Consider the following 26,528-nt stretch of genomic DNA (forward strand, 5'->3'; position numbering starts at 1 on the left):
CAAACAAACAAACAAACCCATGAAGCAAACCAATCAAACAAATAGATAAAAAACGCCAAATAAAACCAAAGGAAATGAAGAGTTAGTATTAGTTGCAAGGATAGCACAGCAGGCAAATGGCTGCTTCCCACAGGATCACCATCAAAAGCCACATAGAACAGCTGCTCCAAAATATACCCAAGAGGAGAAAAAGAAAAAGTGATCCATGGCAACTTTGGGGACAGCTCCACATTCAGGTGAAGGATGAGCACGCAGTGGTACAGATCCAGCATTGCCCACCCTCCAGGCTGCTGTTTGCTCCTGATGAAAGACCCTTGCAGGACTGCGGCCCCTCTCTGTGCAGCGTCAGTCACTCCCAGAGCTCTCAGCTGAGCCACTGGCATTTGCAGAGTGACACCCAACCGCAATCCTACTGCCTGCTGAGCATCTGTGGAAGATCCTGAGCATCTTCATGCCTAGCAGCACAAAACAGCTCAGGATTTCTCTGAACTGCTTTTCAGGGGGGGTTTCCATATCCCCGTGAGATCTTTTCATCCCTCAACACGTATGACTTGATGAACAATGATGCATTTGTGTTCCTTCCTTCCTCCTGTGTGCCAGTGAGAAACCATCCATGTGACTGGAGGATATTGTGTGTAGGAAAATAGATTCCTGGCTTGCCATTTTGCTTCACTGTCACTCAGCTGAACATGGTCCTTATCTAAGAAGGACTTAGAACTTGCAACAAGTGATAAATTAACCTGCTCCACTCTCCTTAGCATGGGTGTGATGAGTGTTAAGGAAAGCAGCGAGCGCTTGCCAGGATGGGAGCTTGTTCTTTGCCAGGGAGGAGGGAGAAAATCTTGCTTGGAGTAAATAAAGGAACTCTGCTTCCCCAGGAAGAGAAGCAATTAAACATGTGAGTGCTGCATGGATTGATTTGCACAAGGATTGTCTACTATGGAGGAATGTTCCCAATAAACCATGCTTCTCCTGACCTTCATTTTTCTGGGTTTCCACCACATGATAGAAGAGACTCTCAATGAAAAAAAGCAAAACAACTTGTGGGGAGACGTTTTTTCCTTTCTTCAGGCTTCCTCTTTCTTTTGTTCCCTCCAGAGCTCTCACTTCATTTCTGTTGTTTGGAGCACGTGCTTCCCTCTTTCCTGATCCCGTGCGCTTCTTTTGGCTCTGGGTGTCCTGGACACTCTTAATTGTGGATTTTTTCCCCTTCATCTACTTCTGACCTCCAGCCCTGGGAACCTGGAGCAAGTGGAAACTACAACTTTGCAAAATGCTGCCTGTGCCTGAAGCAAATGCAAGGAGAACTGGGGCGTGAAAAATAAAATTTGTTTATTACAGAAGAACAGCAGAAAAAATACAGAAGATATTTACATTGCAAGAATATTTGTAACAACAACAATCGATAGAACATATATACATAAAAACCTATCTAACAAAAAATATATGAAACATATTTACAGAAGACAAAAAGCCCTAAAACCTATATCCTAAAGTCAACATCAAAGTGTAAAACGTATGTACAGAAAGGTGGCATCTCTCTCCATGATGTCCATCGCACCTGGAAGAAAAGCAAATGCCACGGTCACTCCAGTCAGGCACAGAGGGCTCTTGCATGTGCCCCCAGGCTGGCACATGCTGGCCCAGCAGCAGGACTCTGCTACCAGAACTGAGCCTGGCTGGGTCTGGGAGGGAGCTTGTGTGGAGCAAAGCAGGCACAGGACAGGCTGTGGATGGCCACCAGAATCCAGTGCCCTGGGTACAATGTCCCTGAGCAGGGAGCACCCAGCCCAGCCCCAGCCTGGCAGCAGGAGACCCACTCTGCCTGTCCTGCTGCTGGCATTGCTCTTCATGCCAAGATCAGGGCCTCTTCCTCACCATTTTAATCAATGTCCATGTCCTCAATGGACTCTTCCATATCCACTTCCATCTCCTCTTCCACAACCACCTCCACCTCCATCTCCTCCTCTCCAGTATCTGCTCCCTCCGTCTCCATGTCCTCCTCTCTATCAATCTCTATATCCACCTCCATCTCCTCTTCTCCATCTGGGACAGCCTGCAGAGGCAGCAAAACCTCAGAGTGGGCTCCCTGTCCCACTCCATGCCCACAGAGCTCCAGCCCACCCGGGCAGGTGTGGGGTGTCCACCTCCATGGAATAGCACCATACCTTCCTCAGGACAAATGGGAGCATCCTGCAGGGCTGGATGATGAAATCCAGGCACTCAGGATCTTTCAGGACTGAGGAAAGGTGACAAGCAGAGTGGGCAGGAGCAGGGTGAAGAGCGTGCAAACACAACGGCCAAGGATTGTGTTGTGCCCTTTGCTGGGCGCTGGACGTTCCAGCTGGAGCGTGGGCTGTGACATCACAGTTCCCAGGCTCCATCTGAAGTGGACAGTGGGGACCATGGAATGATGGAGTCCCTGAACGGTTGGGCTTGCAAGGGAGCCTGAAGAACAACATCTTGTTCCCAGCTGAGCAGTCTTCCCCCAGAGCAGGCTGCTCAGAGCCCTGTTGCCAAGGATGGGGCATGCACAGCCTCTGTGCACAGCCTGGGCCAGAGCCCCCCCACCCCAGTGGAAAAGAGCAGCTTCCTTAGATGCAGCTTCAATCAACCTGCTGCAGTTGAAAGCCATCCCCCCTTGTCCTGTCAGCACAGGCCCTGCTGAACACTCTGTCCCCTTCTTTCCTGCGGGACCCTTCCAGTCCTGCAGAGCCACAGGGAGGCCTCCCAGTGTCTCCTCTCTCCAGGCTGAGCATCCCCAGCCCCACTTGCCCAGCAGTCAGTCACATCAGGGCGAGTCAAGGCTGCAGGGTAGCAAATAGCATCAGGAACTGAGAGATGTAAGCTTTAGACCCACGTTTGCCTCTAAATGTACAAAATTAATAACAGTGGAGAGGAAGATGGTGGGACACTGGTTCTGTTCTAACTGGTGATATTTTTTTTCTTATTTTCTGTCATGCTGTCCCAGGTTTTTCTGTTGGAAAGGAAGCTTGGCACAATGTCCATTGTCTTCTCCATTCGTGAAAGACCAAGCGGAGTCTGGGCAGGCTGATATGCAGAGCAAAGCCTGAAAATATACTAGTGATCCTGAGCCTGGGGGATGCAGCTAAACCCAGCCAAAAGCAATTTCTGGAAAGCTGATCCTGGTTTACATTGTCTTGAGTTTGGCTTTGCCAACTTCACCAGTCGTTTATGAAAAACCAAAAAAAAACTCAAACCAAATCAGACAAAAACCCAATCAATCAATCAAACAAACAAACAAACAAACAAACCCATGAAGCAAACCAATCAAACAAATAGATAAAAAACGCCAAATAAAACCAAAGGAAATGAAGAGTTAGTATTAGTTGCAAGGATAGCACAGCAGGCAAATGGCTGCTTCCCACAGGATCACCATCAAAAGCCACATAGAACAGCTGCTCCAAAATATACCCAAGAGGAGAAAAAGAAAAAGTGATGCATGGCAACTTTGGGGGCAGCTCCACATTCAGGTGAAGGATGAGCACGCAGTGGTACAGATCCAGCATTGCCCACCCTCCAGGCTGCTGTTTGCTCCTGATGAAAGACCCTTGCAGGACTGCGGCCCCTCTCTGTGCAGTGTCAGTCACTGCCAGAGCTCTCAGCTGAGCCACTGGCATTTGCAGAGTGACACCCAACCGCAATCCTACTGCCTGCTGAGCATCTGTGGAAGATCCTGAGCATCTTCATGCCTAGCAGCACAAAACAGCTCAGGATTTCTCTGAACTGCTTTTCAGGGGGGGTTTCCATATCCGCATGAGATCTGCTCATCCCTCAACACGTATGACTTGATGTACAATGATGCATTTGTGTTCCTTCCTTCCTCCTGTGTGCCAGTGAGAAACCATCCATGTGACTGGAGGATATTGTGTGTAGGAAAATAGATTCCTGGCTTGCCATTTTGCTTCACTGTCACTCAGCTGAACATGGTCCTTATCTAAGAAGGACTTAGAACTTGCAACAAGTGATAAATTAACCTGCTCCACTCTCCTTAGCATGGGTGTGATGAGTGTTAAGGAAAGCAGCGAGCGCTTGCCAGGATGGGAGCTTGTTCTTTGCCAGGGAGGAGGGAGAAAATCTTGCTTGGAGTAAATAAAGGAACTCTGCTTCCCCAGGAAGAGAAGCAATTAAACATGTGAGTGCTGCATGGATTGATTTGCACAAGGATTGTCTACTATGGAGGAATGTTCCCAATAAACCATGCTTCTCCTGACCTTCATTTTTCTGGGTTTCCACCACATGATAGAAGAGACTCTCAATGAAAAAAAGCAAAACAACTTGTGGGGAGACGTTTTTTCCTTTCTTCAGGCTTCCTCTTTCTTTTGTTCCCTCCAGAGCTCTCACTTCATTTCTGTTGTTTGGAGCACGTGCTTCCCTCTTTCCTGATCCCGTGCGCTTCTTTTGGCTCTGGGTGTCCTGGACACTCTTAATTGTGGATTTTTTCCCCTTCATCTACTTCTGACCTCCAGCCCTGGGAACCTGGAGCAAGTGGAAACTACAACTTTGCAAAATGCTGCCTGTGCCTGAAGCAAATGCAAGGAGAACTGGGGCGTGAAAAATAAAATTTGTTTATTACAGAAGAACAGCAGAAAAAATACAGAAGATATTTACATTGCAAGAATATTTGTAACAACAACAATCGATAGAACATATATACATAAAAACCTATCTAACAAAAAATATATGAAACATATTTACAGAAGACAAAAAGCCCTAAAACCTATATCCTAAAGTCAACATCAAAGTGTAAAACGTATGTACAGAAAGGTGGCATCTCTCTCCATGATGTCCATCGCACCTGGAAGAAAAGCAAATGCCACGGTCACTCCAGTCAGGCACAGAGGGCTCTTGCATGTGCCCCCAGGCTGGCACATGCTGGCCCAGCAGCAGGACTCTGCTACCAGAACTGAGCCTGGCTGGGTCTGGGAGGGAGCTTGTGTGGAGCAAAGCAGGCACAGGACAGGCTGTGGATGGCCACCAGAATCCAGTGCCCTGGGTACAATGTCCCTGAGCAGGGAGCACCCAGCCCAGCCCCAGCCTGGCAGCAGGAGACCCACTCTGCCTGTCCTGCTGCTGGCATTGCTCTTCATGCCAAGATCAGGGCCTCTTCCTCACCATTTTAATCAATGTCCATGTCCTCAATGGACTCTTCCATATCCACTTCCATCTCCTCTTCCACAACCACCTCCACCTCCATCTCCTCCTCTCCAGTATCTGCTCCCTCCGTCTCCATGTCCTCCTCTCTATCAATCTCTATATCCACCTCCATCTCCTCTTCTCCATCTGGGACAGCCTGCAGAGGCAGCAAAACCTCAGAGTGGGCTCCCTGTCCCACTCCATGCCCACAGAGCTCCAGCCCACCCGGGCAGGTGTGGGGTGTCCACCTCCATGGAATAGCACCATACCTTCCTCAGGACAAATGGGAGCATCCTGCAGGGCTGGATGATGAAATCCAGGCACTCAGGATCTTTCAGGACTGAGGAAAGGTGACAAGCAGAGTGGGCAGGAGCAGGGTGAAGAGCGTGCAAACACAACGGCCAAGGATTGTGTTGTGCCCTTTGCTGGGCGCTGGACGTTCCAGCTGGAGCGTGGGCTGTGACATCACAGTTCCCAGGCTCCATCTGAAGTGGACAGTGGGGACCATGGAATGATGGAGTCCCTGAACGGTTGGGCTTGCAAGGGAGCCTGAAGAACAACATCTTGTTCCCAGCTGAGCAGTCTTCCCCCAGAGCAGGCTGCTCAGAGCCCTGTTGCCAAGGATGGGGCATGCACAGCCTCTGTGCACAGCCTGGGCCAGTGCCCCCCCACCCCCAGTGGAAAAGAGCAGCTTCCTTAGATGCAGCTTCAATCAACCTGCTGCAGTTGAAAGCCATCCCCCCTTGTCCTGTCAGCACAGGCCCTGCTGAACACTCTGTCCCCTTCTTTCCTGCGGGACCCTTCCAGTCCTGCAGAGCCACAGGGAGGCCTCCCAGTGTCTCCTCTCTCCAGGCTGAGCATCCCCAGCCCCACTTGCCCAGCAGTCAGTCACATCAGGGCGAGTCAAGGCTGCAGGGTAGCAAATAGCATCAGGAACTGAGAGATGTAAGCTTTAGACCCACGTTTGCCTCTAAATGTACAAAATTAATAACAGTGGAGAGGAAGATGGTGGGACACTGGTTCTGTTCTAACTGGTGATATTTTTTTTCTTATTTTCTGTCATGCTGTCCCAGGTTTTTCTGTTGGAAAGGAAGCTTGGCACAATGTCCATTGTCTTCTCCATTCGTGAAAGACCAAGCGGAGTCTGGGCAGGCTGATATGCAGAGCAAAGCCTGAAAATATACTAGTGATCCTGAGCCTGGGGGATGCAGCTAAACCCAGCCAAAAGCAATTTCTGGAAAGCTGATCCTGGTTTACATTGTCTTGAGTTTGGCTTTGCCAACTTCACCAGTCGTTTATGAAAAACCAAAAAAAAACTCAAACCAAATCAGACAAAAACCCAATCAATCAATCAAACAAACAAACAAACAAACAAACCCATGAAGCAAACCAATCAAACAAATAGATAAAAAACGCCAAATAAAACCAAAGGAAATGAAGAGTTAGTATTAGTTGCAAGGATAGCACAGCAGGCAAATGGCTGCTTCCCACAGGATCACCATCAAAAGCCACATAGAACAGCTGCTCCAAAATATACCCAAGAGGAGAAAAAGAAAAAGTGATGCATGGCAACTTTGGGGGCAGCTCCACATTCAGGTGAAGGATGAGCACGCAGTGGTACAGATCCAGCATTGCCCACCCTCCAGGCTGCTGTTTGCTCCTGATGAAAGACCCTTGCAGGACTGCGGCCCCTCTCTGTGCAGTGTCAGTCACTGCCAGAGCTCTCAGCTGAGCCACTGGCATTTGCAGAGTGACACCCAACCGCAATCCTACTGCCTGCTGAGCATCTGTGGAAGATCCTGAGCATCTTCATGCCTAGCAGCACAAAACAGCTCAGGATTTCTCTGAACTGCTTTTCAGGGGGGGTTTCCATATCCGCATGAGATCTGCTCATCCCTCAACACGTATGACTTGATGTACAATGATGCATTTGTGTTCCTTCCTTCCTCCTGTGTGCCAGTGAGAAACCATCCATGTGACTGGAGGATATTGTGTGTAGGAAAATAGATTCCTGGCTTGCCATTTTGCTTCACTGTCACTCAGCTGAACATGGTCCTTATCTAAGAAGGACTTAGAACTTGCAACAAGTGATAAATTAACCTGCTCCACTCTCCTTAGCATGGGTGTGATGAGTGTTAAGGAAAGCAGCGAGCGCTTGCCAGGATGGGAGCTTGTTCTTTGCCAGGGAGGAGGGAGAAAATCTTGCTTGGAGTAAATAAAGGAACTCTGCTTCCCCAGGAAGAGAAGCAATTAAACATGTGAGTGCTGCATGGATTGATTTGCACAAGGATTGTCTACTATGGAGGAATGTTCCCAATAAACCATGCTTCTCCTGACCTTCATTTTTCTGGGTTTCCACCACATGATAGAAGAGACTCTCAATGAAAAAAAGCAAAACAACTTGTGGGGAGACGTTTTTTCCTTTCTTCAGGCTTCCTCTTTCTTTTGTTCCCTCCAGAGCTCTCACTTCATTTCTGTTGTTTGGAGCACGTGCTTCCCTCTTTCCTGATCCCGTGCGCTTCTTTTGGCTCTGGGTGTCCTGGACACTCTTAATTGTGGATTTTTTCCCCTTCATCTACTTCTGACCTCCAGCCCTGGGAACCTGGAGCAAGTGGAAACTACAACTTTGCAAAATGCTGCCTGTGCCTGAAGCAAATGCAAGGAGAACTGGGGCGTGAAAAATAAAATTTGTTTATTACAGAAGAACAGCAGAAAAAATACAGAAGATATTTACATTGCAAGAATATTTGTAACAACAACAATCGATAGAACATATATACATAAAAACCTATCTAACAAAAAATATATGAAACATATTTACAGAAGACAAAAAGCCCTAAAACCTATATCCTAAAGTCAACATCAAAGTGTAAAACGTATGTACAGAAAGGTGGCATCTCTCTCCATGATGTCCATCGCACCTGGAAGAAAAGCAAATGCCACGGTCACTCCAGTCAGGCACAGAGGGCTCTTGCATGTGCCCCCAGGCTGGCACATGCTGGCCCAGCAGCAGGACTCTGCTACCAGAACTGAGCCTGGCTGGGTCTGGGAGGGAGCTTGTGTGGAGCAAAGCAGGCACAGGACAGGCTGTGGATGGCCACCAGAATCCAGTGCCCTGGGTACAATGTCCCTGAGCAGGGAGCACCCAGCCCAGCCCCAGCCTGGCAGCAGGAGACCCACTCTGCCTGTCCTGCTGCTGGCATTGCTCTTCATGCCAAGATCAGGGCCTCTTCCTCACCATTTTAATCAATGTCCATGTCCTCAATGGACTCTTCCATATCCACTTCCATCTCCTCTTCCACAACCACCTCCACCTCCATCTCCTCCTCTCCAGTATCTGCTCCCTCCGTCTCCATGTCCTCCTCTCTATCAATCTCTATATCCACCTCCATCTCCTCTTCTCCATCTGGGACAGCCTGCAGAGGCAGCAAAACCTCAGAGTGGGCTCCCTGTCCCACTCCATGCCCACAGAGCTCCAGCCCACCCGGGCAGGTGTGGGGTGTCCACCTCCATGGAATGGCACCATACCTTCCTCAGGACAAATGGGAGCATCCTGCAGGGCTGGATGATGAAATCCAGGCACTCAGGATCTTTCAGGACTGAGGAAAGGTGACAAGCAGAGTGGGCAGGAGCAGGGTGAAGAGCGTGCAAACACAACGGCCAAGGATTGTGTTGTGCCCTTTGCTGGGTGCTGGACGTTCCAGCTGGAGCGTGGGCTGTGACATCACAGTTCCCAGGCTCCATCTGAAGTGGACAGTGGGGACCATGGAATGATGGAGTCCCTGAACGGTTGGGCTTGCAAGGGAGCCTGAAGAACAACATCTTGTTCCCAGCTGAGCAATCTTCCCCCAGACTGCTCAGAGCCCTGTTGCCAAGGATGGGGCATGCACAGCCTCTGTGCACAGCCTGGGCCAGTGCCCCACCACTCCCAGTGGAAAGGAGCAGCTTCCTTAGATGCAGCTTCAATCAACCTGCTACAGTTGAAAGCCATCCCCCCTTGTCCTGTCACCACAGGCCCTGCTGAACACTCTGTCCCCTTCTTTCCTGCGGGACCCTTCCAGTCCTGCACAGCCACAGGGAGGTCTCCCAGTGTCTCCTCTGTCCAGGCTGAGCATCCCCAGCCCCACTTGCCCAGCAGTCAGTCACATCAGGGCCAGTCAAGGCTGCAGGGTAGCAAATAGCATCAGGAACTGAGAGATGCAAGCTTTAGATCCACGTTTGCCTCTAAATGTCCAAAATTAATAACGGTGGAGAGGAAGATGGTGGGACACTGGTTCTGTTCTAACTGGTGATTCATTTTTCTTCTTTTCTCTCATGCTGCCTCAGGTTTTTCTGTTTGAAAGGAAGCTTGGCACAATGTCCATTGTCTTCTCCATTTGTGAAACACCAAGCAGGATCTGGGCAGGCTGATATGCAGAGCAAAACCTGAAAATATACTAGTGATCCTGAGCCTGGGGGATGCAGCTAAACCCAGCCAAAAGGAATTTCTGGAAAGCTGATCCTGGTTTACATTGTCTTGAGTTTGGCTTTGCCAACTTCCCCAGTCATTTATGAAAAAACAAACAAAAACTCAAACCAAATCAGACAAAAACCCAATCAATCAAACAAACAAACAAACCCATGCAGCAAACCAATCCAACAAATAGATAAAAAATCCCAAATAAAACCAAAGGGAATGAGGAGTTAGTATTAGTTGCGAGGATAGCACAGCAGGCAAATGGCTGCTTGCCACAGGATCACCATCAAAAGCCACATAGAACAGCTGCTCCAAAGTATACCCAAGAGGAGAAAAAGAAAAGTGATGCATGGCAACTTTGGGGGCAGCTCCACATTCAGGTGAAGGATGAGCATGCAGTGGTACAGATCCAGCATTGCCCACCCTCCAGGCTGCTGTTTGCTCCTGATGAAAGCCCCTTGCAGGACTGCGGCCCCTCTCAGTGCAGTGTCAGTCACTGCCAGAGCTCTCAGCTGAGCCACTGGCATTTCCAGAGTGACATCCAGGCACAATCCTGCTGCCTTCTGAGCACCTGTGGAAGATCCTGAGCATCTTCATGCCTAGCAGCACAAAACAGCTCAGGCTTTCTCTGAACTGGTTTTCAGGGGAGGTTTCCATATCCCTGTGAGATCTGTTCATCCCTCAAAACATCTGACTTGGTGTAAAACAATGCATTTGGGTTTTTTCCTTCCTCCTGTGTGCCAGTGAGAAACCATCCATGGGAATGGAGGATGTTGTGTGCAGGGCAATGTATTCCTGGCTTGCCATTTTGCTTCACTGTCACTCAGCTGAACATGGTCCTTACCTAACAAGGACTTCAAAGAAATGGGTAGGAATTTTTTCTCCAAGATGAGCAGAAAGCACATTTTCTACACCACATTCCATCAGATTCCCTTTCCCTGGCAGAAAAGTGATTGCCACTCATCTTCCTGGGAAGAATGTGAAGACACATTCAGAGATCCCAGGTTCAGCTGGCCTTTGGCTTTGTCTACCTCATTTCACACATCCACTTTCAAGGGCCATTAGAAGAGCCACGTCTGCCTTGCTACCCAGAAGTTCTTCCCAGGAAAACAACCAAAAATTTGCTGTCCTGTGCTGTGGTAGAAATCTCATCACAATTGTGACTCTGTGAGCAATGACAGCCAGTGATTTTGGGGCTGTAACAGCCGAGAGTGTGGCAGAGCAGGTTTGATATTCTTTTTAGAGTCCTGAAAGCATTGTTCCTAAAACAATCTTTCTCTCCTGTCTTCTGTCATCAACTGTGGAACAGAGAAAATGGAAAGGAGTAGAGGTTTGTTTAAATTTACTTTATTTTTAAGTCTTCAAATAGTGTCAGCTCGATGCATGATACTTTAGAAATTGGATTAGTAGCACCTATTTCATCCCATCAGAGAGGTGGGATTGAAGACTTCCAACAACAGAAACACTGGATGTGCAAGAGCTCAGTTTTCCACCCCTCACACAAGTAACTTGCTGTACTATTTTCAGCAGCCTCAGCCAGATCGATTAAAATACTGCTCCAAACAACAACAGAATGAAAATGTTCCAACAAATGGGGAAAAAGAAGAAAAGTGGGCAGCAGCCCTTTCTTCAGAGCTTGTGTTGATTTTGCCAAGTCAGATGCAAACAAGGTTTGCCATGTTTCTTTCCTAGAAAAATGCAGCTAATGAATAGAAATCTATCCCTGAGGCTGCTAAGTTGGGTATGATTTTAGACCTGGGAGGAGCAAAACAGGTTCCCGAGAAGCTGTGGCTGTGTCACCCTTGGAAGTGTTCAAGGCCAGGTTGGATGGGGCTTGGAGCAACCTGATTGAGGGGAAGGTGTGCTGAGTCTGGTGAGTCCATGAAAAGAAACTTTTGGTTTTCCTGACATGCTGCCTTTGCAAGGGGAGGTCACAACTACCCCACATAGTTTGAAATGCCCTGAGCAGAACCCAGCTGTGCTTTCTCACAGCTGATGAGGGATTTTCACTTGTATTTTATGGGGGATTTTGACAGGGCAGAGCAAGAGCAGCTGAATGTGTTTGACAGGCAAAGAGGACCAGTGTGGCAGCAGCTTAATTCAATGGAGCTTTTCCTTCTGTGATCCTGTACAACCTGAGGCACTCTGGGGCTCTTGAACCTGGCAGGTGGGCAAGTTAATCATTGGAACAATTGATAAATTAACCTGCTCCACTCTCTTGAGCATGGGTGTGATGAGCCTTAAGTAAAGCCAGGAGCACTTGCCAGGATGGGAGCTTGTTCTTTGCCAGGGTGGAGGGAGAAAATCTTGCTTGGAGTAAATAAAGCAACTCTGCTTCCCCAGGAAGATGAAAAGAAGGAATTAAACATGTGAATGCTGCATGGAATAATTTGCACAAGGCTATATCTCGGCTGCTATGCAGGAATGTTCCAATTCAACCACGATTCTCCTGACCTTTATTTTTCTGGGTTTCCACCAGACGATACAAGAGACTCTCACTTGAAAAAACCAAAACACCTTGTGGGGAGGCATTATTTCCTTTCTTCAGGCTGTCTCTTTCTTTTGTTCCCTCCAGAGCTCTCACTTCATTTCTGCTGTTGTTTGGAGCATGTGCTTACATCCTTGCTGATCCCCTGCGCTTCTTTTGGCTCTGGGTGTCACGGACACTATTAATGGTGGGATTTTCCCCTCCATCTTCTTCTGTTTCTTCATGTGGTTTACCTTCATTCACCTGTTGGAGTGATGGATTTTTCTCACCTTTTATTACTCAGTGCTTTTTCTTCATTCTCTAATGCCAACTTCTCACTTGCCCTGTGGCTGTTAGGTGCCAGTTATGGGAGCATGAATTCTTTCTCTAGCCCTTGTCTGAGCTTTCTCAGGGAGCTGAGAGCTTTTTGGGGTTCAACTTGACTCACTTCAGCGCCTTCCTTGGTGCTGCCTGTGTACTTGAACACTTGAAGGGAATAAAGTCTCAGTGTGGAGATGACAGCTGTGAAATGATGGCTCTTTTGGAGAAGACAAGAATGCTGTTGTCAGTCTTTTCAAGGATAAACTGAGCACCTGGTTTTGGGGAGAAACAGGCTCAGCTCAGCACAGAGGTGGCTGTTGCAGGTGCCCAGGTTTGGAGGGAAGGCTGCAGCTCCTGGGGGTGTGTTGGTGTGGGGCTATAAGGTTTGTGCTGGGTCCCTGGAGCAGTGGGAACACCCCACAGGGAGATGCACATCAGGAAATGGGTGCAGAAAGGGCCTGAAGTGTGACCAGCTATAGTGAAGGGTTCCATAGGAAATAATATTTTTGCTGAGATTTTGGACAGTTTGAGGCTCCTTCTCGTGTCCTTTGCCTGATGAACATTCCCCCTTTGCAAGAGCTTGGGGAATCCAGAGCTCACACAATGAAAATCCCTGATAATTGTATCTCTTTTCTGTTTTTTGGTGTTGTCATCCCAGCAGGAGTCAGAGGAAGAGAAGATGTGTGACCTGCCTGGCTTTAACGTTGTGCCAGGAACAATGCCATAGGGAAGCTGGTCAGAGGAGCATCTGAGAAGTGTGTGGTACATCAGTGATGTCCTACTACTGATCTTTGCACAGAGATGAAAAAGTATCAGTTTGCATGGCCTGAATGTCTGGCTCTGGACATTCTGCATTACACAAGATGTGCTGAGCTCATCTGGCTCTGAAATATCATCTCTGCACCTTAGCCAGGAACAGCATCAGAGTTCTGAACAGATTCATCAAAATCAGTCATAACCCAGAGGCAAACCTTGGCAATACACATGTGTGGCAGGTGAGGAGACCAAAAGCTTCCATTCTTGTTCTTGGAGAATGAATTCAGCAGTAAAATAATCCTCTCTCTTGGCATGAAAATACTTTAGTTTCAGCTCTGCCCCAGACTATCAGTGTCAAGTATTTCTCTGGGTGCTTGGGGGTAGGTTCTCCCCCTGGAGCTCTCTACAGGTTGGTGCTAATTCAAGATGTTCCCTCAGCTTCAGATGTTTTGCTGCCTACGCAGAGTGTGCAGAACAGGGATTACGAGCACTGACATTTGCTGTGCTAGAAAGTGCAAGGGACACATTTGTGCCAATGAACTTCACACCTTGAACTAGGAGGATCAATTCTTGTTGTGCTCAGCAGAGTCTGGGGAGAGAGGGGGTTTCCAAAGGAAATCTTGGTCCATGTAGGGCTGAGGCTCCCTCCAGGCTGGCTCCAGCCCCTCAGTGTGCCAAGGAGCAGGGCTTGCCCACAGCCCAGTGCTCCCTCCTTAGCCCTGGGGCTGCCCAGGGAAGAGCCATGGCTGAGGCTCTGCAGGAGCACACAGGCTCAGCCCTGCTCCAACATGGGATCCATGGGCCAGGGCATGCTGGGCTTTGCCCCTACAGCTCCCAAGTGTGTCCAGAGAAACTGCAAGGAGAGGCTCAGCTCTGTCAGTGGGACCCCTCTGTGCACAGGGACCCCCACTCCTGGGGTGGCTGTGCCAGGGACCTCCAGCCCTGGGAACCTGGAGCAAGTGGAAAGCACAACTTTGCAAAATGCTGCCTGTGCCTGAAGCAAATGCAAGGAGAACTGGGGTGTGAAAAGTAAAATTTGTTTATTACAGAAGAACAGCAGCAAAAATACAGAAGATATTTACATTGTAAGGACATTTGTAACAACAACAATCGATAGAACATATATACATAAGAACCTATCTAACAAAAAATATATGTAACATATTTACAGAAGACAAAAAGCCCTAAAACCTATATCCTAATGACAACATCAAAGTGTAAAACGTATGTACAAAAAGGTGGCATCTCTCTCCATGATGTCCATAAGTCCTGGAAGAAAAGCAAATGCCACGGTCACTCCAGTCAGGCACAGAGGGCTCTTTCATGTGCCTCCAGGCTGGCACAGCTGGCCCAGCAGCAGGACTCTGCTACCAGAACTGAGCCTGGCTGGGTCTGGGAGGGAGCTTGTGTGGAGCAAAGCAGGCACAGGATCGGCTGTGGGTGGCCACGAGAATCCAGTGCCCTGGGTACAATGTCCCTGAGCAGGGAGCACCCAGCCCAGCCCCAGCCTGGCAGCAGGCGACCCAATCTGCCTGTCCTGCTGCTGGCATTGCTCTTCATGCCAAGATCAAGGCCTCTTCCTCACCTTTTTAATCAATATCCATGTCCTCAGTGAAATCTTCCATATCCACGTCCATCTCTTCTTCCTCAGTCACATCCACGTTCATCTCTTCCTCTCCAGGGTCTTCTCCGTCTATTTCCATCTCCTCCTCCGCATCAATCTTTATATCTACCTCCATCTCCTTCTCTCTTTCTGGGACAGCCTGCAGAGGTAGCAAAACCTCAGAGTGGGCTCCCTGTCCCACTCTATCCCCACAGAGCTCCAGCCCACCTGGGCAGGTGGGTGTGTCCACCTCCATGGAATGGCACCATACCTTCCCCAGAACAAAAGGGAGCATCCTGCAGGGCGGGATGATGAAATCCAGGAACTCAGGAGCTGTCAGGAATGATGGGGGTATTGGGGGGATAAGAAGAGTGAAAGGCGAGGGCAGGAGCAAGGTGCAGAGCGTGTCAACACAGCGGCCAAGGCTTGTGTTGTGCCCTTTGCTGGGTGCTGGACGTTCCAGCCAGAGCGTGGGCTGTGACATCACAGTTCCCAGGCTCCATCTGAAGTGGACAGTGGGGACCATGGAATGATGGAGTCCCTGAACGGTTGGGCTTGCAAGGGAGCCTGAAGAACAACATCTTGTTCCCAGCTGAGCAGTCTTCCCCCAGAGCGTGCTGCTCAGGGCCCTGTTGCCAAGGATGGGGCATGCGCAGCCTCTGTGCACAGCCTGGGCCAGTGCCCCACCACCCCCAGTGGAAAAGAGCAGCTTCCTTAGATGCAGCTTCAATCAACCCCCTGCAGTTGAAAGCCAATCCCCCCTTGTCCTGTCAGCACAGGCCCTGTTGAACACTCCGTCCCCTTCTTTCCTGCGGGACCCTTCCAGTCCTGCAGAGCCACAGGGAGGTCTCCCAGTGTCTCCTCTGTCCAGGCTGAGCATCCCCAGCCCCACTTGCCCAGCAGTCAGTCACATCAGGGCGAGTCAAGGCTGCAGGGTAGCAAATAGCATCAGGAACTGAGAGATGCAAGCTTTAGACCCAGGTTTGCCTCTAAATGTACAAAATTAATAACAGTGGAGAGGAAGATGGTGGGACACTGGTTCTGTTCTAACTGGTGATTTATTTTTCTTATTTTCTGTCATGCTGCCCCAGGTTTTTCTGTTTGAAAGGAAGCTTGGCACAATGTCCATTGTCTTCTCCATTTGTGAAAGACCAAGCGGAGTCTGGGCAGGCTGATATGCAGAGCAAAGCCTGAAAATATACTAGTGATCCTGACCCTGGGGGATGTAGATAAACCCTACCAAAAGGAATTTCTGGAAAGCTGATCCTGGTTTACATTATCTTGAGTTTGGCTTTGCCAACTTCACCAGTCTTTTATGAAAAAGCGAACAAAAAACTCAAACCAAATCAGACAAAAACCCAATCAATCAATCAAACAAACACACCCAGCAGCAAACCAATCAAACAAATAGATAAAAAACGCCAAATAAAACCAAAGGAAATGAAGAGTTAGTATTAGTTGTGAGGATAGCACAGCAGGAAAATGGCTGCTTCCCACAGGATCACCATCAAAAGCCACATAGAACAGCTGCTCCAAAATGTACCCAAGAGGAGAAAAAGAAAAAGTGATCCATGGCAACTTTGGGGGCAGCTCCACATTCAGGTGAAGGATGAGCACGCAGTGGTACAGATCCAGCATTGCCCACCCTCCAGGCTGCTGTTTGCTCCTGATGAAAGACCCTTGCAGGACTGTGGCCCCTCTCAGTGCGGTGTCAGTCATTCCCAGAGCTCTCAGCTGAGCCACTGGCATTTCCAGAGTGACATCCAGTGGGATACCATTTTCGGTTTGTCTCCTAATGCCACTGGGGTCCTAAACAGTGTATGCCATCCCATTTTTGTTCTGTTGATATTGACTGCTTCGTTTTATTTTGTCAGCAGTTCTATTCATTATGAATTGGAATATGATGAAGATACTAAGGAAGTTAGCACCTATAATTAGTGCACATAACTTAACTGATGCGACAGCTCATTTAATGCTTGCTAGGAAAGACCTAGAAAGATTTAATGAACAAAACTGGTAAAAAAAGAAATGGGGGATTTCTAATAAGTAGTAATACATTTGTTCATTAATTAAATCAATAGCTAAATAACTATATGTTATAAAACAATAGTTAAATAGCCAAAAAAACTTCTTGTGCAGATACATATGGTTGCTGGTTTACTATAGTGCTTTGGGAATTCCATTGTAAAGTTATGCCTTGTGAAAGGAAAGTAATGAGAAGCAGCTGTAATAACAATCCTTAAACTTGCTAGAATTGCTTAGCTTGCAGAAAGTGTATAGTACTAGTAAGAATTGCTTAGCTTGCAGAAAAGTGTATAGTGTTCTGTATAGATATGCCTTATAAGGCATAAGTTCACTCAATGTTCACAAAGAGGAAGACTAAGGGGGACTAAGCCTTCATCCCACGACCACCAGAAGGCAGAAAAAGACCCCCTAGCAACTGAATGAGCAAGCGCAGAAGACAGATCACGTCATCCCTAAACCCGGAGAAGAAGGCAATAAAAGGTGGACTCAGCGGATAGGAATTTTGTGAGCCAAAGTGGAGCGGAGACTCCGGGCCGCCCAGCGCCGTCCTTGCTTATTCTTGCTTGCAAAAATAATAAAGATAATTATTTGATCCTTAAATTCAGTGGACTTGTTTATCACACTGCCCAGACCCTAAACTGCCCCAAATGTGCCCCAGAAATGTCTCTAGGGACCCCAAAGTGGCCCCTTTTACCCTGTGCGTGAAAATAATAAAAAAATATGTCAAAATATCTAAAAATAGCACTAATTAGCATTAAGAAGGAGAAATAAATGGCCAATAGAGGTCAATGATTTAATGAAAGGAATTGTTTTATTTAAAAACAACGACAAATAATTTTTTGATTGCTAAAAATGTATTCAATTTTTCACATAAATATCAAAGGTAATAGAAATATACAGTAATACTAATATAAATTTTAAAACTATAATTATAATTTTATAAATTAATCAATCTTATTTATTTTAAAAATGCATACTTTTTTATGTTTTGGGATGTCAGTCCCAGGTGGGCCATGTCAGACATGGTGAGGCTGGGGTGAGGAGCAGGTTGCCCAAAATGGGTCAGCCTGCAAGGGGCTTGTTCCTCTCCATGCCCGGATCTTCTAGGGAGACATTCAGCATCAAGATCACCTGGGGAATCGTTCTTTCACCTCTTTTCTGAACTGAAAAATAAAAACCCACACACGTGATTAAAACCAAACATCATGCTGTCGGTGCACTTTGAAATCTCCCTCCTTAACAGAATTCCAGACTGACTCCAAGCTGCTTCACAAGCCCTGGAGGCTTGGAGGAAAATTGAAGGAAGAGAAAGAGCTCCCCAGGGCTTTCTGTATTTTAATCAGCCCTACGGTGGATTTGGGGCTGGGTCCAGGAGCCTCAGGCACTGAGAGAAGGATGAAGAAGCTGCTCAAGGAGTCAGCAGCAAAACTCCAAGTGCCTTGGAGCATGGCTGGGCCCCAGGGAGGGCAGGGAGTGCCAAAAGCTCCCCAGAGACTGCTGAGAGCAGATCCTTGAGGCCAGGAGTGCAGGGAGCCCAAGGCACTGGGCAGGGAACTGCAATGCTGAGCAAGGCCTGGGCTGGCTGGGGGAAGCAGAAAGGCCAAGGCCTGAGCCCAGCCTGGGCCAGCAGGGCCTGTCCCTCACGGGTGGTTCGGGGCTCTCTGTGGGGCAGGGGGATGTCAGGGGCAGCAAGGACAAATGCCATCAACCTGCAGCCCCTGCCAGCCTGGCCAGGGAGGCCGAGGGAGAGCCAAAGTGCAGCCCCTGCCAGGAAAGTTCCTGCTGTGGGGCCTCCAGAGGCGCTGCCCGAGCCCAGGGCACAAAGGCCTGGGTGCCTGTGGCCCTGCCAGCCCTGCCCAGCCCTCGGCCATCTGTCCTGCAGGCTGTGCCCCCTGTGCGTGCTGCTCCTGTGCCCTGGCCGGCTGCACTCGCCCCTCTCGCTGTGCCCCAGCATTTCTCACCCAGCGTTTCTGTGCCCTCCCTGGGCTCCCTGCACCCAGCGCTGCTGGCTCCTGGCACACAGAGCCGGCCATGGCGCAGCCTCACGCTGCCACACCTCGAGCACCACAATTCCACCCTGGCAGGGACTTTGCTTTCTCCTCAGCTCCAGCCTGAACCTTCCAAGCTGCACTTTGGGGATGTTTCCTGCAATTCCCACTCCCAAGGAAAGCTGTGTCTCCTGCTGCTCACAAACAGGGAAGGGCTGGTGGGAGAAGTGCTGGTCAGAGGCTGTTTGGGGCACAGTGACCATGAAATTATTGAGTTTTTAAATATGCCATGAAAGAAGGAGGGGCATCAATAAACCTTCTACACTGGACTTTTGAGGGCAGACTTTAGCCTATTGAGGATGCAGATTTGGGGAGTACCAAATCATGTACTGATTCTTTTAAGGGAAACAGCCCTTAAAAACAAAGGGTTCCAGGAAGGATGGACACACTTCAGCAAAGAAACCTTGATGGAGCAAGAGTAGGTTGTTCCTTTTTGCAGAAAGATGACCCAGAGAAAGAAATGACTGGCTTGGCTGGGCATGGAGCTTTTGGAGGAATTTAGAGGTTAAAAAGAGGGTGCATCACCTTTGGACATAGAGGCAGGTAAATCAAGAAATGTTTAAGGATGTTGTTAGGTTGTGCAGATAGAAAATTAGAGAGGTGAAAGCTCAGTTACGACTTAAATTGGATACTTCTGTGAAGGATAATAAAAATGTTTTAAGTACATTAATGGGAAAAAGAGGGCTAAGGACAATCTGTATTTCTTATTGTGGGGGATATGGTTACAAAAGATGAGGAAAAGGGTGAGGTACTTCACCCCTTCTTTGCCTCAGTTTTCAACAATAAGACAGGCCATCCTCAGGACAAGTGTTCTCCTGAGCTGGTAAATGGGCACAGTCAGCAGAACAGCCCCTGGAATCCAGGAGGAAGCAGCTGGAGACCTGCTGAACCACTCAGGTACTCACAGGTGTCTCTGGGAGCAGATGGGATCCATCCTAGGAGCGTGAGGGAGCTGGTGGATGATCTCCCCAAGCTGCTATCCATCATTTACCATCAGTCCTGGCTCGGCAGGGAGGTCCCAGAGGAGTGGAGGTGCCAATGTGAGCCCATCCACAAGAAGGGCTGGAAGGAGGATCCGGGGAGCTCCAGGCCTGTCAGCCTGACCTGGGTGCCGGCAAGGTTATGGAACAAATCACCTTGAGAGCCATCACAGGGCACCCACAGGATGGCCGAGGGATCAGAGCCAGCCAGTGTGGATTTCAATATCTGCACTGATGATCTGCATGAGGGGATTAAGTCCAGCATCAGCAAATTTGCAGATAACACCAAGCTGGGTGTGAGTGTGGATGTGCTGGAGCATAGGAGGGCTCTGCACAGGGCCCTGGACAGGCTGGATCCAGGGCTCAAATCCAGCAAGGTGAGGTTGAACAAGACCAAGTGCCCGGTCCTGCACTTTGGCCACAAAAACCCCTGCAGCACTACAGGCTGGGGACAGAGTGGCTGGACAGCAGCCAGGCAGAAAGGGACCTGACGGTTCAGCTCCTGCTCTCCTGCTCCCTCCCATTTCCCCCAGGGCCCTTGCAGAGCCCCAGCCATGCTGTTTGCCCCCAGCCTGCCCACGGCCAGCCTGGGGCTGCTCACCCTGGGGCTTTTCTGTGCTGAGCATTGGCCTGGCCGTGTTCTTGAGAGAGCCTGGGCAAGGAGCCTGGAGCCCCCAGGGCCTGGCCTGAGGCGTCAGCGCTGCCCCAGCAGTGCCCATGGCCTGTCCCTGCTGCAGCCCCGGCACTGCCACCCCCAGGACTGTGCCCGGCCCCGAGAGCACTCAGGCCCTGCAGCAACACCAGGGCCACCAGGGCAGCGGGGCAGGGCCACAGCAGCAGCACTGCCAACACCAAGTGCTGCTGCTGCTGCTGCTGCTGGGCACAGCTGCTGGGCCAGCACTGATCTGCCCCAGCTCTGCACACAGACATTGCTGCTGCAGCTCCAGAGAAGGCAATAAAAGGGGATCTGTGCTGTAAACTCTGCTGGGAGATCCATTAGTACACTTGAAGCCATCAAGAGCACAACCCCTCATTGACACAGTGTGTCGGTGACAGCAAAGCTGGAGAGAAACAATATCAAAAATGGCACCAAATATTGGCATTTTTTTTGTGTAAAATATTAAAAACAAAAACAATGGAAATAAACGAACAAACAAACCACCAAACTGAATAAGACCCATTAAAGATGATTTTATTACAAGTGACTTACAGAAACTGCCAAGCATTTTAATGTCTCTGTAACCATCCAGTCATCAGTCTCCACACTGAAGCCTTTAGCTCCTGGTTCCTCAGGCTGTAGATGAGGGGGTTCAGAGCTGGAGGCACCACCGAATACAGAACTGACACTGTCAAATCCAGGGATGGGGAGGAAATGGAGGGGGGCTTCATGTAGGCAAAAAATGAGGTGCTGACAAATAGGGAGACCACAGCCAGGTGAGGGATGCAGGTGGAAAAGGCTTTGTGCTGTCCCTGCTCAGATGGGATCCTCAGCACAGCCCTGAAGATCTGCACATAGGAGAAAACAATGAACACAAAACAGCCAAATGCTAACAAGGTAGTGAAAACAGAAACCCCAACTTCCCTGAAGTAGAAGTGTGAGCAGGAGAGCTTGAGGATCTGTGGGATTTCACAGAAGAACTGGCCCAGGGCATTGCCATGGCACAGGGGCAGGGAAAATGTGTTGGCTGTGTGGATGAGAGCATTGAGAAAGGCACTGGCCCAGGCAGCTCCTGCCATGTGAGCACAAGCTCTGCTGCCCAGGAGGGTCCCGTAGTGCAGGGGTTTGCAGATGGACACGTAGCAGTCGTAGCACATGATGGTCAGGAGAAAATACTCTGCTGAAATGAAGAAGAGAAACAGAAAGAGCTGTGCAGCACATCCTTCATAGGAGATGTCCCTGGTGTCCCAGAGGGAATTGTGCATGGCTTTGGGGACAGTGGTGCAGATGGAGCCCAGGTCGCTGAGGGCCAGGTTGAGCAGGAAGAAGAACATTGGCGTGTGCAGGTGGTGGCCGCAGGCTACGGCGCTGATGATGAGGCCGTTGGCCAGGAGGGCAGCCAGGGAGATGCCCAGCAAGAGGCAGAAGTGCAGGAGCTGCAGCTGCCGCGTGTCTGCCAATGCCAGCAGGAGGAAGTGGCTGATGGAGCTGCTGTTAGACATTTCTTCACTCTGGGTATTGTGAGCTATTCAAAGACAACATTGATAATCTGGACAAAGTACCTTGAGTGAATCCTCTGTTAATTTCTTACACAATCACTCAAAATTGCTTCTCTTTCTTTGGGGAAATTTCATTTACTTTTTTTTTTTTTTTTGTTAATTTAGGTTTGGCTGCTAAGTAACTACATGTTTTCTAGAAGGGGCTGATGTCTTGTTCTTAGCACTGCTCTCAGCCTGAACACTGGGGAGCCCAGAGGGAACACAGGGCTCCCTGTGCCCCAGAGCAGTCAAACCTGCTGGTCCTACACAGGTGTCCTTTGTTCATTTCACCTGCCTCTAGTACAGGATGGACAAATTTAAAAGTGTACTTAAAAATAACGTGGCCTTTTTGAACACTCCAGTTTCAAAATCAATCTCTCCAAACCCTTCTCTCTTTCCCTGTGCAGCTGGACAGGGAGGGATGCCAAAGCTTGGTCTGTCTGTCTGTTGCCTGCAGTTGTGCCTATTTGGAGCTGTTTCTCTCTACCCAAGCCTTGTCCCTGCCAGTGCTGCCAGAGCCCAGCCCAGCCCTGGGGGCTCAGCTCTGCCCTGCAGACCCCTCCCAACACAGGGCACTGCCCAGGGGCATCTCCCTGGCAGCAGGGCCCTAAGGACAGGGCAGACAAACAGAGATGCTCCAAGCCAAGGTGCTGCTGCTGCTGTCTGTAGGGAGAGGAGGCTGAGGAGGCAGTTTCTGAGGGAGATCTGAGGCACATCTGCTCATGCCCAGGCTGACAGTGCAGGAGTCTCAGTGACACAGCCAAAGCTGACAGCCCCTTCCCTTTAGGAGAAAGCTGAGAGCAGCCCTGGCCATGCAGCACCATCTCCACAGCAGGAGGAATCTGCCCTGATGGGGGTTGCTGCTGCCACCTCCAACTTCTCCCCTGCAGTGTCCATGGGGAGCTTCCAGGCAGGTTGAGAGCTGCCCCTGGCAGGTGGCACATCGCCTGGGCTGGCCAAGAGTCCTGAGGGCTGCAGGACCTGCTCTGCAGGACAGCCCTGGCAGCCCTGGCTGCAGCCCCAGCTTCACCCCCTGCAGCCATCCCTGGCAGCAGGAGCCATCCTGCCCTGTCCCTCTGATGGTGCCCAGGGCAGCCCTGCTCTGCAGCACATCCTCCTCCTCCTCCTGCTCCCCTGCCACAGAGAAATTGGGAGAGTCCTCCTGGCACATCCCCCAGGCTGTGGGGTGTGCTGGCTTCAGGAGATCCCTCCAGGAGCACAGGGGACATTGCCCTGCATCCACTGACTCACCATGTGGAGGGCTGTGAAGATCTTTCCCCCAGTGAAGTTTCATCTCAATGACTTCCTCAGTCTGTCTCTGCCTGGCTCCTGTCCCCTCAGTGCCTGCAGGCAGAGCCCTCAGCCCTGCTGGGCTGGGAGAGGAGCTGGTCCTGGGAAGAGCTGTTCCTTTAAAGCTCAGCAGCACAGACACAGAACAAAGACTTTAATGACCCTCTTGGGACTTGGGTGTTGTTTACATCAGACTCAGTCCCTGAGAGAGCCTTCCAAAGACTTCTCCAGAACTCAAAGTTAAATTGAAACTCCAAAGTTTCTTGAAGTTTTAATGGGTCCCAAGGAGGGACACGACTGAGAAAGTGTCCCCAGGTTCCAGGTAGAGCAGAACACTGGAGGCAGTGATGACAGCTGGGGACAAGCAAGGCAAAGGTGTCTCTGGTGCTGAGCAAACCTGGATGTGTTTCAGGAATGCAAAGGGCCAAGGCCTGCGCCCCAGCCCCTGGCAAGGCAGATCCTGTCCCTCCCTCATTGCTCAGGGCTCTTCCCGGGATGGACACTGGCATGTGGGGATGTGCAATGCCAAGGGCAGCACCATGGGGCGGCCCCCTGCCAGGCTGCTGAGCAGGGACAAGCAGCCACCCTGTGATGTCACACAGCCCCTTGGATGTCACACAGCCATCTGTGGTCTCATACAGCATCCTGTGATGTCACAGAGCACCCTATGATTTAACACAGCCACCTGTGATGTCACAGCCCACTCTGGGATGCCATACAGCACCCTTGTTTTCTCACAGAGCCAATTCTGGGATGTCACCCTGGAATGTCATGCAGCTGCATTGTGATGTCCCAGAAGACTCTGTGATGTCAGAAAGTTGCTTTGTGATGTCACAGTCTGTTCTGTGATGTCACAGTCTTCTGTATGATGTTACACAGCCACCTAGTGATGTCACAACCCACTCGCTGATGGCACAGAGCCACCAGCTGTTACGTCCGGATCTGTTCTATGGCCTCATACCCTACTCCATGATGTCACAGACAGCTCTGTGATGTCACAACCCCCTCAGTGATGTCACAAAACCCTCTCTGTGATGTCATGCTGCCACTCTCTAATGTCACAGCACACACTTTGACCTCAGTCTCCTCTATAATGTCATACAGCCATGCCATGATGTCACAGCCTGCTCTGTGTTGTCACACAGTCTCCTCTATGATGCTGCAGCTGCTCAGTGACCTCACACAACAAACTCTGTGATGTCATAGCCCAACCTGTGACCTCACACAGCCCACTCTGTGCTGTCACACAGCCCCTTGCTGACATCACAGCTGCTCTGTGCCTCTAGGACACAGCCACAGAGGTGCTGCTGTGACACAGCCCCCTCTGGGACATCCCCCAGCCCCTGCCAGTGCTGAGCCCCTGTCAGCTCTGGCTGTGCCCTGCTGGTGTCCCTGAGCTGCCCTGGCAGTGCCCCAGCCCTGCTGGGCTGTGCACAGGAGCTGCTCCTGGCCAGAGCTGTCTCTCTGCAGCGCTGCCCTTGCCAGGAGCTGCCTCTGGGCCAGGAGCCCGGCCCAGCTCAGCAGCACAGACACAGCAGCAGGACTTTAATGACCCTCTGGGGCTTTGGTGCTTTTTGCATCAGACTCAGTCCCTTGGAGTGTGCTCAAAAAGCTTCTCAAGTACTCCAAGTTAAGCTGAAACATAGACATTTCTTGTAGTTTAAATGGGGTCCACTGAGGGACATAACTCATGTGAATGTATCCCCAGGTTCCAGGTAGAGCCGAACACTGGAGGCAGTGATGACAGCTTCAGACAAGGAAGGGAAAGGTGCCTCTGGTGCTGAGTAAACCTGGATGTGTTTCAGGAATGCAAAGGGCCAAGGCCTGAGCCCCAGTGTCTGGCAAGGCAGATCCTGTCCCTCCCTCATTGCTCAGGGCTCTTCCCGGGATGGACACTGGCATGTGGGGATGTGCAATGCCAAGGGCAGCACCATGGGGCGGCCCCCGCCAGGCTGCTGAGCAGGGACAAGGAGGCAATGAGGCCCCAGGCCTGCAAGGGTCACTTGTCTCCTGCTCCTGGCTCAGGCCCAGGGCCATCAGCCATGGCCAAAGTGCTGCCCAAGTTGGCTCTGTCAGGGCCTTGCAGCTGCTGCCCATCCCTGTGCCCTGTGCAGCCCAGGCTGTCCTACGGTGTCCCTGCCCTGTGCCTCTGTCCCTGCAAGCTGTCATCATCCCCTGGCTGCCCCACCTGGCTGGCCTCTTCCTTTGCTGACAGCTCTGCCTCCTGCCTGCCTCTGCCTGCCCACACAAAGCCTTGGGCTGCTCCAGGCTCCTTCTGGGTGATGTATTGCACCAGAGCCCTGCCCTGGCCGGGTAATTCCTTTCGGCTGGTGTCCAGTCTGGGCCTCCTCAGCTGCCCTTGGTGCCATTATCTCTTTCTCTGGCTGTTTTATACAATAAAGAAAAACTCCGAGATGTGTGAAACCACCCTTTATTCCCTCCCCGGCTACTCGTATTCTGTCCTCAGTCTCCACACCACTGAGCCCAGAGTCTGCTGCCTCTCACTGCTGGTTATGGGATGAGGCCTCCAAACCTCATCTTGAGAGGTTTTTGGGTCCTCTCCAAGGTCTGTGAAAATGAAAACAGTGGTCGAAGTAATTTTCTCCCAAATCTTGCAGTGATAGAACAAGGCTCAATATCTCTGAACTGAATGAGGGTGGATTTACATTTGTTAGAAGGAGGAAATATTTTACAATGAGGAGAGTGCACGAAACTGCAACTGTGTTCTTCCACAGTTGGATTCCCCATCTCAGTAATTGTCCAAGAGCAGGAGCTTTGTGCAGCCTGATCCAGTGAAACCCATTCATCCCCAAGGACAGAATTCCTGTTGTGTGGGTTCTCTGATGTGCTGGGTGCCCTCACAACGCTTCTGGCCAGAATGTCTGCTGAGGGCAGCCAGGCTGCTGCAGGGGCAGTGACCTCACAGCCATCACCATGGCAGCCCTGTGCCCTGGGCCTGGCTCTCCCCTTTCCTCTGCCCCTGCCTTGTTTCTGCTGGCATGAAGAGTTTTCTCATGAATATCTTGTCCCCAAGGTGCTGGGGCCAATGGCTTCCCAGGCAGGCTCCTGGAGCAGAAGTGGCTTTTCAGAGCCCAGGCAGAAATGAGCCCTGAGGCAGCAGCTCTGCAGTGCTGGCCACCAGGCCGGGCTGCCAAGGGAGGCTTCTGGCCATGCCCTGCAAGCAGCTGCTGCTGCCAAGGTGCCTTTGGTGCCTCAGGCTCTGCCTGGC

At 50.2% G+C, this 26,528-nt stretch overlaps 2 protein-coding genes and 1 long non-coding RNA gene across 3 annotated transcripts in view; all 3 read right to left on the bottom strand.

The window, feature by feature from the left end:
- Nucleotides 1-26,528, bottom strand: part of LOC135305571 (zinc finger protein 850-like) — a 296,716-nt gene that overhangs the window by 213,279 nt on the left and 56,909 nt on the right. The window lies entirely within an intron of this gene.
- Nucleotides 14,107-15,179, bottom strand: LOC135305728 (uncharacterized). Its single transcript, XR_010366712.1, has 3 exons — nucleotides 15,032-15,179; nucleotides 14,743-14,920; nucleotides 14,107-14,426 (listed from the first exon to the last, which is right to left on the bottom strand). It is a non-coding gene; the product is annotated as an uncharacterized LOC135305728 (long non-coding RNA).
- LOC135306001 (olfactory receptor 14A16-like) lies at nucleotides 21,041-21,973 on the bottom strand. Its single transcript, XM_064429573.1, has one exon. It carries the CDS (start codon nucleotides 21,971-21,973, stop codon nucleotides 21,041-21,043), a length of 933 nt encoding a protein of 310 aa, XP_064285643.1.

This window comes from Passer domesticus, chromosome 8 (assembly GCF_036417665.1).
Source record: "Passer domesticus isolate bPasDom1 chromosome 8, bPasDom1.hap1, whole genome shotgun sequence".
Classification (NCBI taxonomy): domain Eukaryota; kingdom Metazoa; phylum Chordata; class Aves; order Passeriformes; family Passeridae; genus Passer; species Passer domesticus.

Excerpts from the sequence above, each read along its gene's own strand:
- LOC135306001 (XM_064429573.1), bottom strand. The coding sequence starts at position 21,973 with ATGTCTAACAGCAGCTCCATCAGCCACTTCCTCCTGCTGGCATTGGCA.